The 16,157-nt window shown below is 33.1% G+C and overlaps 1 protein-coding gene across 9 annotated transcripts in view; it reads left to right on the top strand.

Moving 5' to 3' along the window:
• The window catches only part of LOC143233469 (cell adhesion molecule Dscam1-like), a 134,570-nt gene that overhangs the window by 13,411 nt on the left and 105,002 nt on the right, over positions 1–16,157 (top strand). For all 9 annotated transcript variants that reach the window (XR_013018184.1, XM_076469729.1, XM_076469727.1 and 6 more), the window contains exon 2: positions 646–963. Coding sequence is in view for 8 of the 9 variants with exons in the window: in XM_076469729.1 (XP_076325844.1) it covers positions 646–963 (318 nt within the window). In the remaining variant the exon portion in view is untranslated. The remainder of the gene's footprint in view (positions 1–645; positions 964–16,157) is intronic.

Raw genomic sequence — 16,157 nt, 5'->3', positions numbered from 1 at the left:
GCGGTGATTCTTCGGATTAACAACAATATAATCATGCGTTCGATTCCTGTCAGTAGACACAACCGATAGCCTTATGTGACTTTGTTATAACAAAACACGCAATCACACACGTTAAATATATGAAAACGCTTCTCTTTGTATTAAAGTCCAAGTAAACTTAAAAAGACCACTATTTCCTTTAAATTTAGATTTTGATCTAAAGAAAGTATATTAAAGCAGTTTTAGGTCTTGATTGCTTGAAATGTAAAAGACAAAACTGCAATAGCATGTTTCAGAAGTAAGATAGAGAACATTTCTTTGGTATCATATAAAATATATTTAATTATTTGGTAGAGAAAATATGATTTTAGATTTGTCAACAACTTATATTATACTCGTGAGAAACTTTTCTTTTAATCACTTGAAGAATGCTACTCTAATTCGCAAAGTGGTTCCACTGACGAAATAATTATTTTCTGTACTACTTGAAAGAAAATGTTTTTTTAGTTGAATAATGCTGTTAAGACAATAAAACTAAAATGAGGTCGGAAAGAGTGCCCATCAAAAATCATACCTTGAATACGTATGCTGTTACGATAGTTATGTTTATATACATATGGGTGTGTCTTATTTTGCATTTCTAACTAAGTTTTATGTTTGTAACAGGCTTGGCTACTTCTGATAGTGAAGGGCCATCTTTCATTTTGGAACCAGATAGTCAGGTGAGATTTTACAACACATCTGGAGTAGTCATTCCGTGTTCAGCAACCGGAAATCCAATACCAATTCTATACTGGACAGATGGACTTGGGAATCGCCTGGAGGATATACCTGGCTTAAGATACGTTCGTTCTGACGGGTCTCTGATATTTTCGTCATTTTCTGTCGACAAGTATCAGCAACCTGTGCATTCCACATTATATTGGTGTGTTGCTTCAAACAGAGTTGGGACGATTCGGAGTAGAGACGTGCACGTGCGAGCAGGTAATTACAGTAATTAAAGCTCTATAGATTCATTAGTTTAAAGTTTTTGTTGGCGATATGCCCGCTGTCCTGTGTTGATGAATACTGTCCTCCATGTTGAAATGTGTTTCTATATAGAAATACGTAGTATCACAGCAACAAATAGTTTTTAAAATGTTAAAAAATATTATTGGAAAGAAGATCAAATAGAAAATTCTTATATCAAAACTGGTTTTAAGAATAAGCTATTTATTCATGTACTTGTGTTTTTATAGATGACTCATACTTTTAATTACTAATATTATGATAAAAGTTCTCTACTCAGCTTCTATTCAGAAGTTTAAATAGCAGAATATTAAAGTATTTAAAACTATGATTTCTACATGAGTTTGACAATTTCATATCCTTTACATTTGCTTTAAAAATATCGAATTAGGTGTACACAATAAAATTAGGAAACGAATGAAATGCTTAATAATTTAAAAATCAGTAAACCTGAATAATCTTAGGGATGTTATTGTAATGTGCCTAATTTGAGCAACACACTGTATCAAATCATCTCATAATTAATCGCTTTATAAATAAAAACAGTAGTTGAACATTAGCAGTAAGAAAAGATATGCTGAAAAATGAAATTCTGTTTTCCTAAAATCTTTATTTTTTTAATATAAACTCATGTGCGTACATGGCTATTTCATAACTAAAGTTTACATTCCTAGACGTAAATAGCTTTCGTAAAACCTGTATTGCACTATGTAACACAAATTTTATTCCTGGATAGTATGTGTTATTTCTTAATTGTTTATGTTATAAAAGTACAGAAAATGATCATTATTCCCTTTAAACTTTGCATTTTTGACCTGGATAATAAAATTTAGAAATTAACATATTTTCTAAAAAAAAATTTCTATGTAAAAACGGGCAAATTTGCACATTTTCATTTGCACATAAGGTCCGAATAAAACAACATATGAATCAAGATTTACATGTATTTATACTAAAGATATACAAAAATGTTTAGAAGTGACTAGTTTCGAGATTTGCGACTGTAATGTAAATCACTTTCACGTATCAGCTCCCAAATATAGTCACCCATCATGTTTTCGTTATACGCTCCCAGGTCACAAAAGGAAAGTTTGAAGAGAAAAATAGGTTGTTTTTTTTCCATTTACTTTAGGCATAAGCAATTGGGAAATAACACTTTCTGCCCAGGAACAATAAAAACTAAAAATTTTGTTACGTAGTGTTATCGTTTCAAAACAATTTCATTTTACATGATCGCAACCTAATCCAAATAAGAAAGGTGGAAAAGTTAACAATAAATGTTCACAGCTATTCATTTTCCGCTAATGGTAATAATTAAAAATAAGAATATCATACAAATCAAATTTTGTACAAAAAAAAAGTTTTTCTGATTTTACACCAAACGTGTTAAACGGATAGAAAGCAATAATGTATATACATATGTATCTATCTATGTATGTTCATGAATAATTAAAAAGTATATGACAATCTTATATTTCAGTGTACTTTACATCGTTACATCAAATGTTTCTGCAACATTTTTGTCAAAATTTAAATTAATATTAAAATTTTATAAGTTGAAAGACTGTCACTCCTATGATTCATATTTTTCACTTTGGCACATTTGTGTTTGTGTGTGTGTGTTTTATAACAAAGCTATATTGAGCTATCTGCTGAGTCCACCGAGGGGAATCAAACCCATGATTTTAACGTAGTAAATTCATAGACTTATTACTGTACTAGTGGGGGACTTGGCACATTTGTGTTTGTGTGTGTGTGTTTTATAACAAAGCTATATTGAGCTATCTGCTGAGTCCACCGAGGGGAATCAAACCCCTGATTTTAAGGTAGTAAATTCATAGACTTATTACTGTACTAGTGGGGGATATTTGAAATAATTTACTCCTCTGTAGCCAGACAACTATCGGCCACCCACCACCTTCAGAATAAACTGTCATGAAAATTTTCTTGTCGGTATCATAACACGGTTCTTGCAAGATATATAAACTGCTTCAGATATAGGTCGTATTAACCTAACTACATTGAATTTATCTTTACTGGAAGAAGTTGTATATTTTTTCAGGCATATATTATTTTATTTATTGGTAGAAATAATTATTTTTCCAATTAAAATTACTATAACAGAAGCAAAAGTTGCTTAGGTGGGTTACTAAAAAAAGCTTCGTTTGGTTGTAATATTTGAGGTGGGCTCGAATCCCCGTCGCACCAAACATGCTCGCCCTTTCAGCCGTGGGGGCGTTATAATGTGACTGTCAATTCTACTATTCGTTGGTAAAAGAGTGGCTCAAGAATTGGCGGTGGGTGGTGATGACTAGCTGTCTTCCTTCCAGTCTTACCCTGTTAAATAAGGAACGGCTAGCGCAGACAGCCCCCGTGTAGCTTTGCGCGAAATTCAAAAACAAAGAAACAAACAATATTTCAAGTAAATGAAGAACAATAGAAGCACGTCATTATTCAACAGAAATGCTCCAGTCATAGTTCACTTACAATTTAGTTAACAAACAATAGAGAAAATTTAAATTAAAAATACTAATGATATCCAGTGATGTGAGTTATAACTATTAATGAATGACAGAGCAGCTATTAAGAAGGTTGATCAATGAGCTTTTCGGACTATGCTTTTATGTTTTAAATCCAGTTTCTTCAGTATTGTGAAGCAAATTCAATAAATTGGTTACAAAATCAACATTGCTTGTAAATGATGTACAGGATATCAGTAGAAATTAGAAGCTGACATGCACATTGTAATAGAGGAATGAATATTACAGTTAAGGGAATATATTCTTTATATTATAATAATAAACGAAACCATTCTAAACGGTTAGTTGAGCATACGTCTTAGTTTATTCTTTGGTCCTGTTTTGCATTATTAGATCAATGGAAAGTTCCACGATAAATCACAAGTGAGTTTAGGGTTTCACTAATTTTTAAAATTGACATATGATATCATTTATACTTTTGAAAGCCCTAATTAAGTGGCAACTCCTGAAAGCACACATATTCAAGCTTCTGCTAAACGTACTGATTTTTATTGAAGCTAACAAAACGCAGCCACAATTTATTAGCAAGACAGAACAACTTTATCAAACATAATAATTGGGTTTATCATCATTTAACGCTCAGCTAAACACATCGTATTCATACAGGAGGTATTACTTATTAGGAGTCGCAAGTGTTGCTAAAGTCTCAATCAACACGGAAAATACGAATTAAGACAATTGTGTATACGATATATTAGTAGTAATGAGTTCAACGCGTAGATTTGAGTCAAGCTGGTTAATAAAGTGTAATATATTACAAATTTATACTATTCGCTAAAGTGCATTTATTGACTTACGTGTAAGTAATATTGTCTCACAATAAAAATGCATCTGGTTTAGATATAAAATGTTATTTAAACACAAAGTATATCTGACATATGTTTATTGCTTGTTTAAAAAGAAAAGTATTCAAATAGTCGCCAAAAATAAATTGTAAGTATGAACATAGTTTTAGAATAATCATATATCAATTTAATAAGTCAAAAGTCCTAAATACTGTAACACAAACTGTGCTGGTTGTTAGGCTTGAAATGTATAATATGTTAAGTTGGCATTATTAAAACAAGTAAATATAAGGAAAACTCTTTATACATTGTGTTATAAAGATGATAAGACAGTAGTTATATTTTATATACGTGTTTTTGTTTGCCTGTTTAGTTTTTTACAGATGAAGTTGAGTTAAACAATCGAGTTTTTATTAAGTGTACGAAAACAAGATTTAATACGCTAAGTTTCTATTGTTGTAATATTTGTATTGAACAATATTAATTTAGTTTTTTTCCAGTAGGTTAGCGATAAGTTTCCGTATTTCCAACGCTAAAAAGTGATATTAGTTTTATCACATTAGTTTAAAAACCGTCAACAAGAATAATAAATACTATTTTTTATCCGTTAATAAAATTGTAAGAACAAAAATACATGTAGGAATATAAATTGCATTACAAAAATTTCAACAAAAATGATTTTATTCTAGTTAACAAGACTCAATAATGATCAAGTCGTTCCTACCTCCACCATTTCTGTAGGCTTAATACATTAAATAAAAATATATTTTGCGTGTTAAGGCGTGCGACTCGTAATCTGAGGGTTGCGGGTTCGCATCCCCGTCGCGCCAAACATGCACGCCCTCTCAGCCGTTGGGGCGTTATAATGTTACGGTCAATCCCACTATTCGTTGATAAAAGAGTAGCCCAAGAGTTGGCGGTGGGTGGTAATGACTAGCTGCCTTCCCTCTAGTCTTACATTGCTAAATTAGGGACGGCTAGCACAGATAGCCCTCGAGTAGCTTTGTGCGAAATTCAAAAACAAACAAACAAAAATGTATTTTATAAAATAACTTTATACCAACTATTAATCTTAGTGTCATGGCATTGGTCTCGTAATAGTCTTGATATTTACTATTAGTTATATTTTGATCTTCTGATGTAGCGTTTGCAAGACAGTATTGATCATTTGGAATCACCTAGTTAAACTGTTAAAAGGTAAAATAAATAAAAAAAAACTTATCCACAATGTATATCAATGAAACATTTTAAGTTAATAACTATCCGTATAAGATTAATAAAAATGAAAGTAAGTATTACAACAGATTAATTAGAAAAAAACGCAGCAAAAAATATTTATTGTATTAGTTATCTCATAGAAGGACCTTAAATGTGTTTTTTTTTTATTCAGAAAACAAGTAAGGTATTTATGTTGATTTATAAAGCAGTGTCTCATTATTTGAGTCTAAATGAATGTATTACGTTTCCTCTTAAAGGAACCTTAAAGCCAATGTCATCTGTTTACCATCTAGTATATTCCCGCTTCTTGATTTGATTCAATTGTAGATGGAAGATATTGTAATGCTGACCAGGAGTTAAGAAAATGATTCCAAACGTAAATTCTATAACATAAAAAATGTAATTTATAATATAGGTAAATAACAAAAAATGATCGTTTCTACAAATAAGTCATAAGTCCTTGATAGTAAACTTGTTACATTTTTAAATGCTACATTCTTAATCCAGTCGCTTATGAATTTTCAAAAATTCGAAATAGAAGAATGTCTTATGATAAGTACAATTATTGTACTTCTTTGCCGACTTCTTAAATTTGTTCACATCATAACAACTGCTATTTTATCAAATCGCTTCTATGAATAGTATTCCGACAATTGCGATATTTGTTGTATCCGAGTCGACTTGAAGAGCTTTGGATCGAGCAAAATGCGTCGTCGACAATAGATATGACAATTACGCAGTGGTTAGAATGCTATCATTATACGCTCAAGTTTATGATAACAAAAAAGATGTTTCATTCTGGAAGTGATGACAGTTGGTCCTGAAACATTGGCCAATTTTATGTTTATATTTTGTTTCTGAATTATTTACTTTTCACAATATTAAATATTCTGCTTCTCAACAGTATACATCCTCGTTCAAATTACTCTTCTAAATTATTTCAGACTTAAAAATTCCCCGCTGGTACAGCGGTAAGCCTACGGATTTACAACGCTAAAATTAAGGGTTCGATTCCCTTCGGTGAACCCAGCAGATAGCCCGATGTGGCTTTGCTATATGAAAACACACACTCACTCCTAAAGACAGTTTTACAAATATTTGCCTATCTCGGTTTTAACAATTAAACTACGCATTTAAATGAAGTAAAATGTCTTAAAAATAGGCTGAAGCGTCCATAATCCTACCTAAACGTTTTGTGTAACAATAACTTACAGTGATATGAACAGGAGAGTCGAGAGCCAACACGGGTCCTCGGACAAACACCCTCAGTGGGTCCACTTTCTCCTCTTTCTCTTGTTCCCCGCTGGTACAGCGGTACATCTACAGATAAACCCGATACGGCTTTGTTATAAAAAAACATTCTCTTTTTCTCACCAGAGTGCCTGGGCAGTTTCATCCTTTCCCCTATCGGCAGACCTGGGTATGAGTTATTAGTGATCTGTAAGGAATCTATATCGTTGTAGCAGTTTCTTTATTTAAACATTTATCAAGCAACAATTTCAATGACAATGTTCACCGAGTGAAAAGCAAAAGAAAACATTTTTTTCTTCTGTTTCCATTTTGCCTTTATCATTTTTATGTTTATTCTCTAGTGACAGCATCTTCAGTCTAAAAAAGAAACTTTTGATATAATTCGAAAAAAAAACGAATCCTGAAATTAAACAATTATTAAAGTTTCTTATGTAAGGGAGAAGAGGTGATGAGTTGTCTGCTGCACCTCTGATCCGAGTTTTGTAGAGATACAAATTCATTTTAAATAAAATATTATCACTCTTTCAATTATCTTACTTTACATATAATTTATATATATATATATATACGAACTCTTTTATGACTCTATAAAAACATACAATTATCTTCTTATCAGTTTGAAAGTCAGACACATCAAATAAACAAAGTGCCTTTTTAGAGTATTAAAATCAATGTTCATGTTTTTTAACTGTTCCTCCTCCATTGTAGCACAAGGTTAGTCCATCATATAACACGAATTATTCTTCCGATTCACACAAACGTTTCGTGAGTACTGCTACATTTGATGGAGTTCACAAATCAGTATATTACCATCAAAATAAGAATGTCGGTCTAAATAAAAGTTTCAAAATAATTAAAAGTTATTGTTAAATAAAAAATAAAAAAGATACGAGAATTTAATATTTAAGTATAAAGTACTTTTAGTTTATTAATAAATGTGCTTATTCATGCAAATATAACGTGTAGACTAAAATACCTATAGCATATACCTGTCTGTTTTTTTTTTTGAATTTCGCACAAAACTACTCGAGGGCTATCTGTGCTAGCCGTCCCTAATTTAGTAGTGTAAGACTGGAGGGAAGGCAGCTAGTCATTACCACCCCCCGCCAACTCTTCGGCTACTCTTTTACCAACGAATAGTGGGATTGACCGTCACATTATAACGCCCCCACGGCTGAAAGGGCAAGCATGTTTGGCGCGACGGCGATGCGAACCCGCGACCCTCAGATTATGAGTCGCACGCCTTAACACGCAGGGCCATGCCGGGCCCTACCTGTAGCAACACTGTGAAGTAGTAATGACACTTGCGACGGTGGCTGATTATTTAAAAAATAAATTCAATAAGCTTTATTACTTTCTATATCAAACGTTTGTTCTAGAAATACACATTATAGGTTCAATTATAATTTATTATTTAAAGCATTTGAATTTTTGTACTGTATTTACGGTTTGTAAGTGGAACGCTTCTGAAGAGTAGCCAGACATGGCTAAGCGTATTAAGGCGTTCGACTCGTAATCCGAGAATCGCGGGTTCGAATCACGGTCTTAACAAAAATACTTGTACTTTCAGCCGTGGGGGCGTTATATTGTGACGGTCAATCCCACTATTCGTTGGTAAAAGAGTAGCCCAAGAGTTAGCGGTGGGTGATGACGACTAACTGCCTTCCCTCTAGTCTTACACTGCTAAATTAGGAACGGCTAGCGCAGATAGCCCTCGACTAGCTTTGCACGAAATTCAAAAAAAACAAACAAAAACAAACAAACAAGCTTCTTTAGAAGCTATAAAGAGAACAGTGAGTGTCCAATTAAAAAAATGGTGATATGTTATACCGCTTACTTATGTATTAACATCAGTTTTATATGTATATACATATAGTTCTGTTACTTCTTTTATTACTATACAAATTTTATATGTAAAATAAGTAATGCACATTTAAAGAATTTTCTCTTTGTCTGCTGTTAGATATGAACATGAACTACCAGTTAAGATTTAGGCATCATGGCTCATACAGAACAAACTTTAACCTTTTATTTCTATATGATCTGAACATATTTACATTTTATAAACTGAACTACTTCGGTAGACAGCTGTACGACACTTCTTCCACAAATTAATATTGTACTTTCAATCATCTTCCGTTATCGAACAGGAGATATAAAGATGACACTAGAAATTGATACTATTGATTTTATAGTTCAGAACATATTCCAGAAGGATGTTACTGGTTGATATACATATTCCAGAAGGATGTTACTGGTTGATATACATATTCCAGAAGGGTGTTACTGGTTGATACACTTGATCTTTATCACACATATGAGAAACGAATCAAACTAGATAGTTTATTTTATCTACTGGTTTACCAAAAATCTCAAAAAAAAGAAATTTTACCACACTGATAATCCTAGAAGCAAACTTGATTTTACTTTCAGGAAATATATCGTTTACACGACTGTAATGACCCGGTTGGTGTTCTGAATTACACTTCTAACATCTACAAGATAATTCAAGTACACAATAAACTGTTACATATGTGTTCCATATATGACCTTGCTAATGAGTAAGTACTCTTAAACATAAGTAAAAAATTGCATATTCTTCCGATTCTCTTTCTTTGTTTTGGGTAATACAGTCTCTATGCTAATGTACGTACCGTATGCTAGCTCTAATTATGCTCTTATTTTAATTCAGAGAGTGAACTGTAATTCGTTTTACCCTGAAGAAATGAGTTTGGCTAAGAATTAGAATTTTTATACATAGAAAAGCCATTGGAGTTAAAATGTTAAAAATCATTCTTTGATGAATCTATTGTATATTGAATTACATCTTTGATAAGGATTCTCAGACATGTTTCTTGAAACGTTATATATCAGGACAATATTTCGTTTTTTAATTATACGATACATTTTTTACATAGTATGTTTAAGCTGCGTTTTGAGCATTTTAAACGGCTTGGAGGCTAAATAGTTCACAAGACTAAATGACTAACATCAGTGCTGCATATCGTTTAAAATCCTATATAAATACAGTATCACTATGAGTAAAAGAGTCTCAAAACACCCCATGTGTATGATATACTCCACCACTATATAAAACGAAGTCTTATTCTTTCGATCTGCACTTTGTTTAGGGTTACTGATAAGGACCGGAATTCATCCAAATCGATAAAACTCCATGAAATGTGATAGACTGAATGACAGGTTAGGCTTTAGGTTGATTTCTTAATAAATTTTGCAGGAATAGGTTAACATAATGGGTTATATGTACTCTGTTAACTGCAGTTAATTTAACCTGAGACTTTAGTATCATTATAAGTTCGATACTTCTGCATTGACCTATTGAGGACAAAAGCAAAACAAACGACCAACAGCCACTCATTTAATAAACCTATATAAAGCAAGAAGTGGATATTTTTGCATCCGTAGTTTTTATCTATATAAAATTATATATTGCCACAAGTTTGATAAAAAGTTTAGTAAAACTATTTTCACACTCAAGATATATATGAAAAATATATATTTTGTTATAACCAACGTTTCACCTTTGCGGCTTCCTCAGGATTAATGCACACACTAGTTTGATATTATAATCACAGGACTCCTTACGAGAGGTGTTTTAACGAATATAAAACATTGAAAATAAAAAGATAATGTCAAAGTGCATTCACAAACAAATACTAAGAAGAAATCACATGCGGCCTGTTACCGTTTATACACTAGCTGTGTGTTTCTTGTTGGTTCTAGAACGATCGATAAGACTTTCACGTCGCGATTAGTCTAGAGAAATCTATACCCAATCGTTGACAATATTTTAAGCATATCATAATGTGACTCGATTTCAAAGAAAATGATTCACTTGTGTAAAAAGTACATATGACTTTTTGTGAGAAAACTGTACGTGATGGAGAAAATTGTTTATCATTTTCAGATACAGCGTACATAAACTACTGTAGAACATGTAAACATTTTAAAACAATAAAACCAACACAGCCTTGTGTATTCAACAAAAAAAAATTCGTTCTACTAGTAACCCTATAATAAATAATTTCTTTTTACAAACTGTACTTAAAAACAAAATAATTCCTCTTAGCTATCGTTTCTTGGACTTATGTTATCAAAATACGTGTAAAAAGCTTACGACAAGTATTATAAAAGATTAGTGAAGCGTATCCCCGTTGTCTTGCAATAACCAAACATATTGTGTCACATTAAGAGGCGAGTGTAACGAATGTTTACACTTGCAACGTAATTTTAAATAACGTGAAAGCTTACTGTTTTGTTCTTGACATAAACCTTTAAGGATATGTGGAGTTTATGTTTAGTGCAATGAAAAATAACATTTAAGAATCTTGATTCAGAAAGAAAAGAAAAATATGATTTACCTCACGTTTGTCACATTCCTTGTTTACCTTCTCTCTTATCTTGTTATTTCACTCCTACGAAAAGACGTTTCTAGTCCTGATTTCTTCAAGCCCGTTCCCCTGGCTGTGGTTTCGCTAGATAGTAGATAGGGACAGTGGGAATCTCGTTAATCCATTCATTAATGGATTTAAATGGCAATTTCATTTAAATACAAAATTATTAGCCTAATATTAATAACCTTTCAAGTTGCTCTGGGGCCTATTAGGCCCCACTTTTCGTAGGAGTGTTAAGACGTCGTAAGTCACATCAGTAATGGTCTATCTATTTAGTTCACTAGTTGTACGTTATGACATAAACATAGTACGGCGGAAGGAGTGTGTGTGTTTTTGTATTGGAAAGCCACATCAGGCTATCTGCTGAATCCACCGAGAGGACTCAAACCCCTGATCTTAGCGTTGTAAATCCATAGACTTACCGCTGTACCACCGGGGAATACGAGGGGAGGAACTACAAAAAATCAATATTTAGATGAATCACGAAACAAAACAAACAAACACTCGTGCAGTTTCAGAAATACACATTTTTATCTTTAACTCAATACAGAAGAAAGAGGTTCTGGTTTTTGCTTTTATATTGAGACAAAGGTTCAAAGTGCAATATTAAAACTATATGCTTTACGCTGAAAATTAGAAATTATATACGATTTCAGACATCACTCGAAAGCATTTATTCCCTTAAAACTGGTGTACTTTATAACCAAATATAAAATCAATTTATATTTATATATTTGTCCTTTGTCAAACATATTCATCAGTTTTCTGTTTGGATGTATTAGTTAGATACACTACCTTATTTATAACGAATTTAGTTGATTCTATGTACGTACTGGACAATTTAATTTTGCATGATTCTTATGCTGAAACTTAGTTTACATCTGATATTTAAAATACCAACGGTTCAAAATTTCATTTATATCATTGGACACATTTCATTTTCCTATAAGTTCACAATTCAGTGTATAGGTCATTATGAATAACTTCTGAACTCTGTAAAGCTCAAAAGTCTATTAAAGTGAAGGACAAGGAATGGCCTAGTGTGCTCGTACCGTGAATTCGAGATTTCATGGTTCGCGATTTGTTGTCGAAAAGAAATATACTGCACTTTGATCCCGTAATGAGTTCTAAGATAACGGTCAAATACTCGATCAGATAGTAGTAGCGCAAGAGTTGAAAATGGGTGTTATTGGCTATTTCTCTTCTCTGTGGTCTCTCACTTCAAAGTTAGGGACGGCTAGGAACAGATAGTCTTTGGGTAATTTTGTGTGCAAATTTTAAAATAAACAAATTAAAGCAAATAAATAAAGAAATAATTAGTCTACGTGGAGAGATAATACAGTGGAGCGCCGTTAAGCCGCGGTATTTGGGGGGTCAACCTGCTTAACCGCGGCTTAAGTGGTCCGCAGCTTAAACCTTTGTGACTGAAAAGCCGAAGTCGCCAACAGCTCCGACGAGGAGCCTCATCCGGGCCATTGCGTGATCATTATATCGGATTATCGAATTAAAAATAATACTTTAATTATTGATCACTTTTTTCACGGATTTACCGCGGATTAACTTTAATGTATGAAGAGGTGTGATTCGGTAACAATGGCGGCCTCCATAAAGCTGACATAGAGAGCGGATAAGGTAGATTAACGGTCGATTTCTATTGTAATATATGTTATTTATTTCCCAAATTAAAGCAAATCCTTTTTAAATATCCCCTTGAAGTTATAAAGCCAGGATTAAATTCGTAAGCTGCGTTTTTACACGTTCTTAAATTAACGGTGAGCTGCGATAATCCTCGCTCACAAGACTTGCTACAGCGGCTTAAGCGATTTCGCGGTTTACTGGTCCGCGGCTTAATGGCGCTCCACTGTAGTGTGTAAAAAAATATATAAACTGAGGTTTTAGATAGTTATGAATTTCGATTAAGGTATCTGTAACTAGAGTTGAAACAGATATCAAATAAGTTCATAACAGAAGTTAGAATGTAAACTTGTTAAGCTATTATTTATAGCTTTTATTAATAGAGTGGGCAGATATCCTCATTATTAACAGAGTTCTCAACCGTAATTCCGATCATGTTTCACAGAACTAGGCTCATTTAAGGTAACCAGGTTAGTCTTACATAAACCTGTGCATCAGTGTGAAGTAGACACTTCGTAAGTTTTCTTGAGTCATTTTAGTATTCAAGATACACTTACTCATATTTAACTAGTTCAACTAAAGTAGAACAAACAGCATGTTTATTTATGGTTCCTGTAATTATATATTGGACATCAAACAACAGTTCTGAAAATTTTCATTTCTTGTGCTAACATAAAATATATCTAGACATCTGGAAATATTGTACTCGAGTGCTAATTCCAAAATAATGAAATAGATACATTAAACAGCAAGAAATTCATAGTAAGTTCATTTTTGGTAATAATTTTCAAAGCTATTTAAACGCTACGTGTACATCATTAATGATATACGTTTCTTGTGGTTGTGTATTAACTTAAATATCTCATCTATGTTACCACAAAGAAGATATAAGCCTCTAAACTACACTGAAAGCCAGACACAACGCTGGTTAAACAATTATTTATTTGAGGTATTGTGGAATACAATTTGAAATGATTCCTCATGGTTTTAAGTGCTTGGGGATAAGTATTCATAACAAGGTAAACATCAAGCACTGTCGTTGTCTAAGTTCAAATTTTTTAAAATCACTTCTGTAGGCTTGCGTCATTAGCTTTAAGTTAATTGTGCTCACACACTATCAGTTGCAGTATTTTGAACGGATTCATGTGGATTTCACAAAATTAGTGAAAATGTTGAAATTTTCCATTATCTGCATTTAAAATTATTGTTTCTGAATGTGTTATAAATAACTCTCACATATCCGCTAACTGATTCCCAGCTAACACAGGAATCAGTGTTGATTTACCTCACGTTTGTCACATTCCTTGTTTACCTTCTCTCTTATCTTGTTATTTTTATCTTTCACTAAAACTCGACAGTGATAGGATAAGTTTCAGGTAAATTTTCGATTGTGAAAATGCTGGAAGAACTTTTACGTTCCAATGAACACAGATTCTGCAGAAACAGTTCAACAAAAACAACACCAATCTCCTACTATTAAATGTACTTCACAGTATACCGGTGGGCAAGCGGTGAGTTTACAGACTTATAACACTAAAATTCATGGTTCGACTCCACGCGGTGAACAGAGCGTAGAAAGCAATAACATACTGCAGAGTGTACTCTACAAAGGTGTACAGCAAAGTTCTATGTTAACATATTCATTAATGTATTTAACAGAAAATAAGATCTGTTAAAATACGGAACATCAAATATATACTTTACTTTATAATACTAGCGGTTATATACTACTAGCGTATAGCCCGCCAAAAGTGACGTGACAAGTACTTCGCCACCCCACCCCCACAGCATATCCTAATTTCACATTTCAGAGCTAATTAAAATAAATAAATTTGGGGAAATCAAATTTACCTATAAAGAGGCAGAAACTTGTAATTGAGATAATTAAATGTTGGTAAATTTCCTTGTGAGCCAATCAAGATAAAGATCTTTTATTGAATGTATTCGGACGTATTCGTACAATAATTATTGGTTAAAAATCAGTTACATAGAAAATTTAGCATTTTATGTCATGTTGCCTAGCACCAAAAGTATAACCTAACTTTGTTTTGGCCCGGCATGGCCTAGCGCGTAAGGCGTGCGACTCGTAATCCGAGGGTCGCGGGTTCGCGCCCGCGTCGCGCTAAACATGCTCGCCCTCCCAGCCGTGGGGGTGTATAATGTGACGGTCAATCCCACTATTCGTTGGTAAAGAGTAGCCCAAGAGTTGGCGGTGGGTGGTGATGACTAGCTGCCTTCCCTCTAGTCTTACACTGCTAAATTAGGGACGGCTAGCACAGATAGCCCTCGAGTAGCTTTGTGCGAAATTCCCAAACAAACAAAAACTTTGTTTTAATCTCTTTACTGAAAGTATAAAATGAAATATATAAACAACAATATTGAAAAATGTTAATATTTCAATTTATAGTCTTCCTTGATTAAAGAATTTTGTTTTTTTAGTAAAAATGTTGGTGATATAAGAGAAAAATAGCTTAATTCAGAAACGATTTAAATTTAAATCAATATTTTTGCGTTCGTTATAATTTATTTTTGTTTAGAAGTAAGCGCAAAGCTGTGTACCTTTGGGCTGTCTGTGCACTATCCACCATGGGTATCGAAACCCGGCTTTTAGTGGTGTTAGTCCGCAGACACACCACTGTGCCAGTAAGGGAAGATACATAAATTTTGTGCTCTTACCTTTAGGCGTGGTTATTCTGCACTACGTCATTATTTTAGGCGTGGTTATTCTGCACTACGTCTTTACTTTAGGCTTATTATATTAACACTCACAACTCTTATAAGGTTTCGCAGCACCATTTCACCCTCACTAAAACTGTAATGGGAAAACAGTAATCAAATTATTATATCTGGATAAATGCTCTTTGGCTTTTATGACTCCTCTTATAACATGACACACACTGCCTTTTGTATAGGTTCCGATGTAACATTCCTGTAAGAAAGCACACACAAACACACATAGTAACAAGAAAAACTGTCATCAAAATATAGCCCACAAGGAACAATCACGCATTCAACCACAAAAACAACGTTACGGGGGGGGCACCGATAAGTCTTCATATTTATAATGCCAAAGTCGGGGGGTTCGATTATTCTCGGCGGGTTAAATAGACATTACGTTATCCTAAAGATAATTGTGTTGTGCCTAAAATTTGTATTTATATTTAATAATTATATTAGATCTAATGCTTCCTGGAGCCGAAAATAATCATGATACATCATTCCATTTCCTAAAAAGGTTACATTCAGCCTAATATTTCTATGTTTAAATCTCTACATTACTTCTAGTCTTTTTTATTACATTTATTTGGTATTAATATGCAAAACGT

The sequence above is a fragment of the Tachypleus tridentatus genome, chromosome 12 (genome assembly GCF_004210375.1).
Source record: "Tachypleus tridentatus isolate NWPU-2018 chromosome 12, ASM421037v1, whole genome shotgun sequence".
NCBI classification, from domain to species: domain Eukaryota; kingdom Metazoa; phylum Arthropoda; class Merostomata; order Xiphosura; family Limulidae; genus Tachypleus; species Tachypleus tridentatus.
This window is presented reverse-complemented; position numbering and strand designations above follow the sequence as displayed.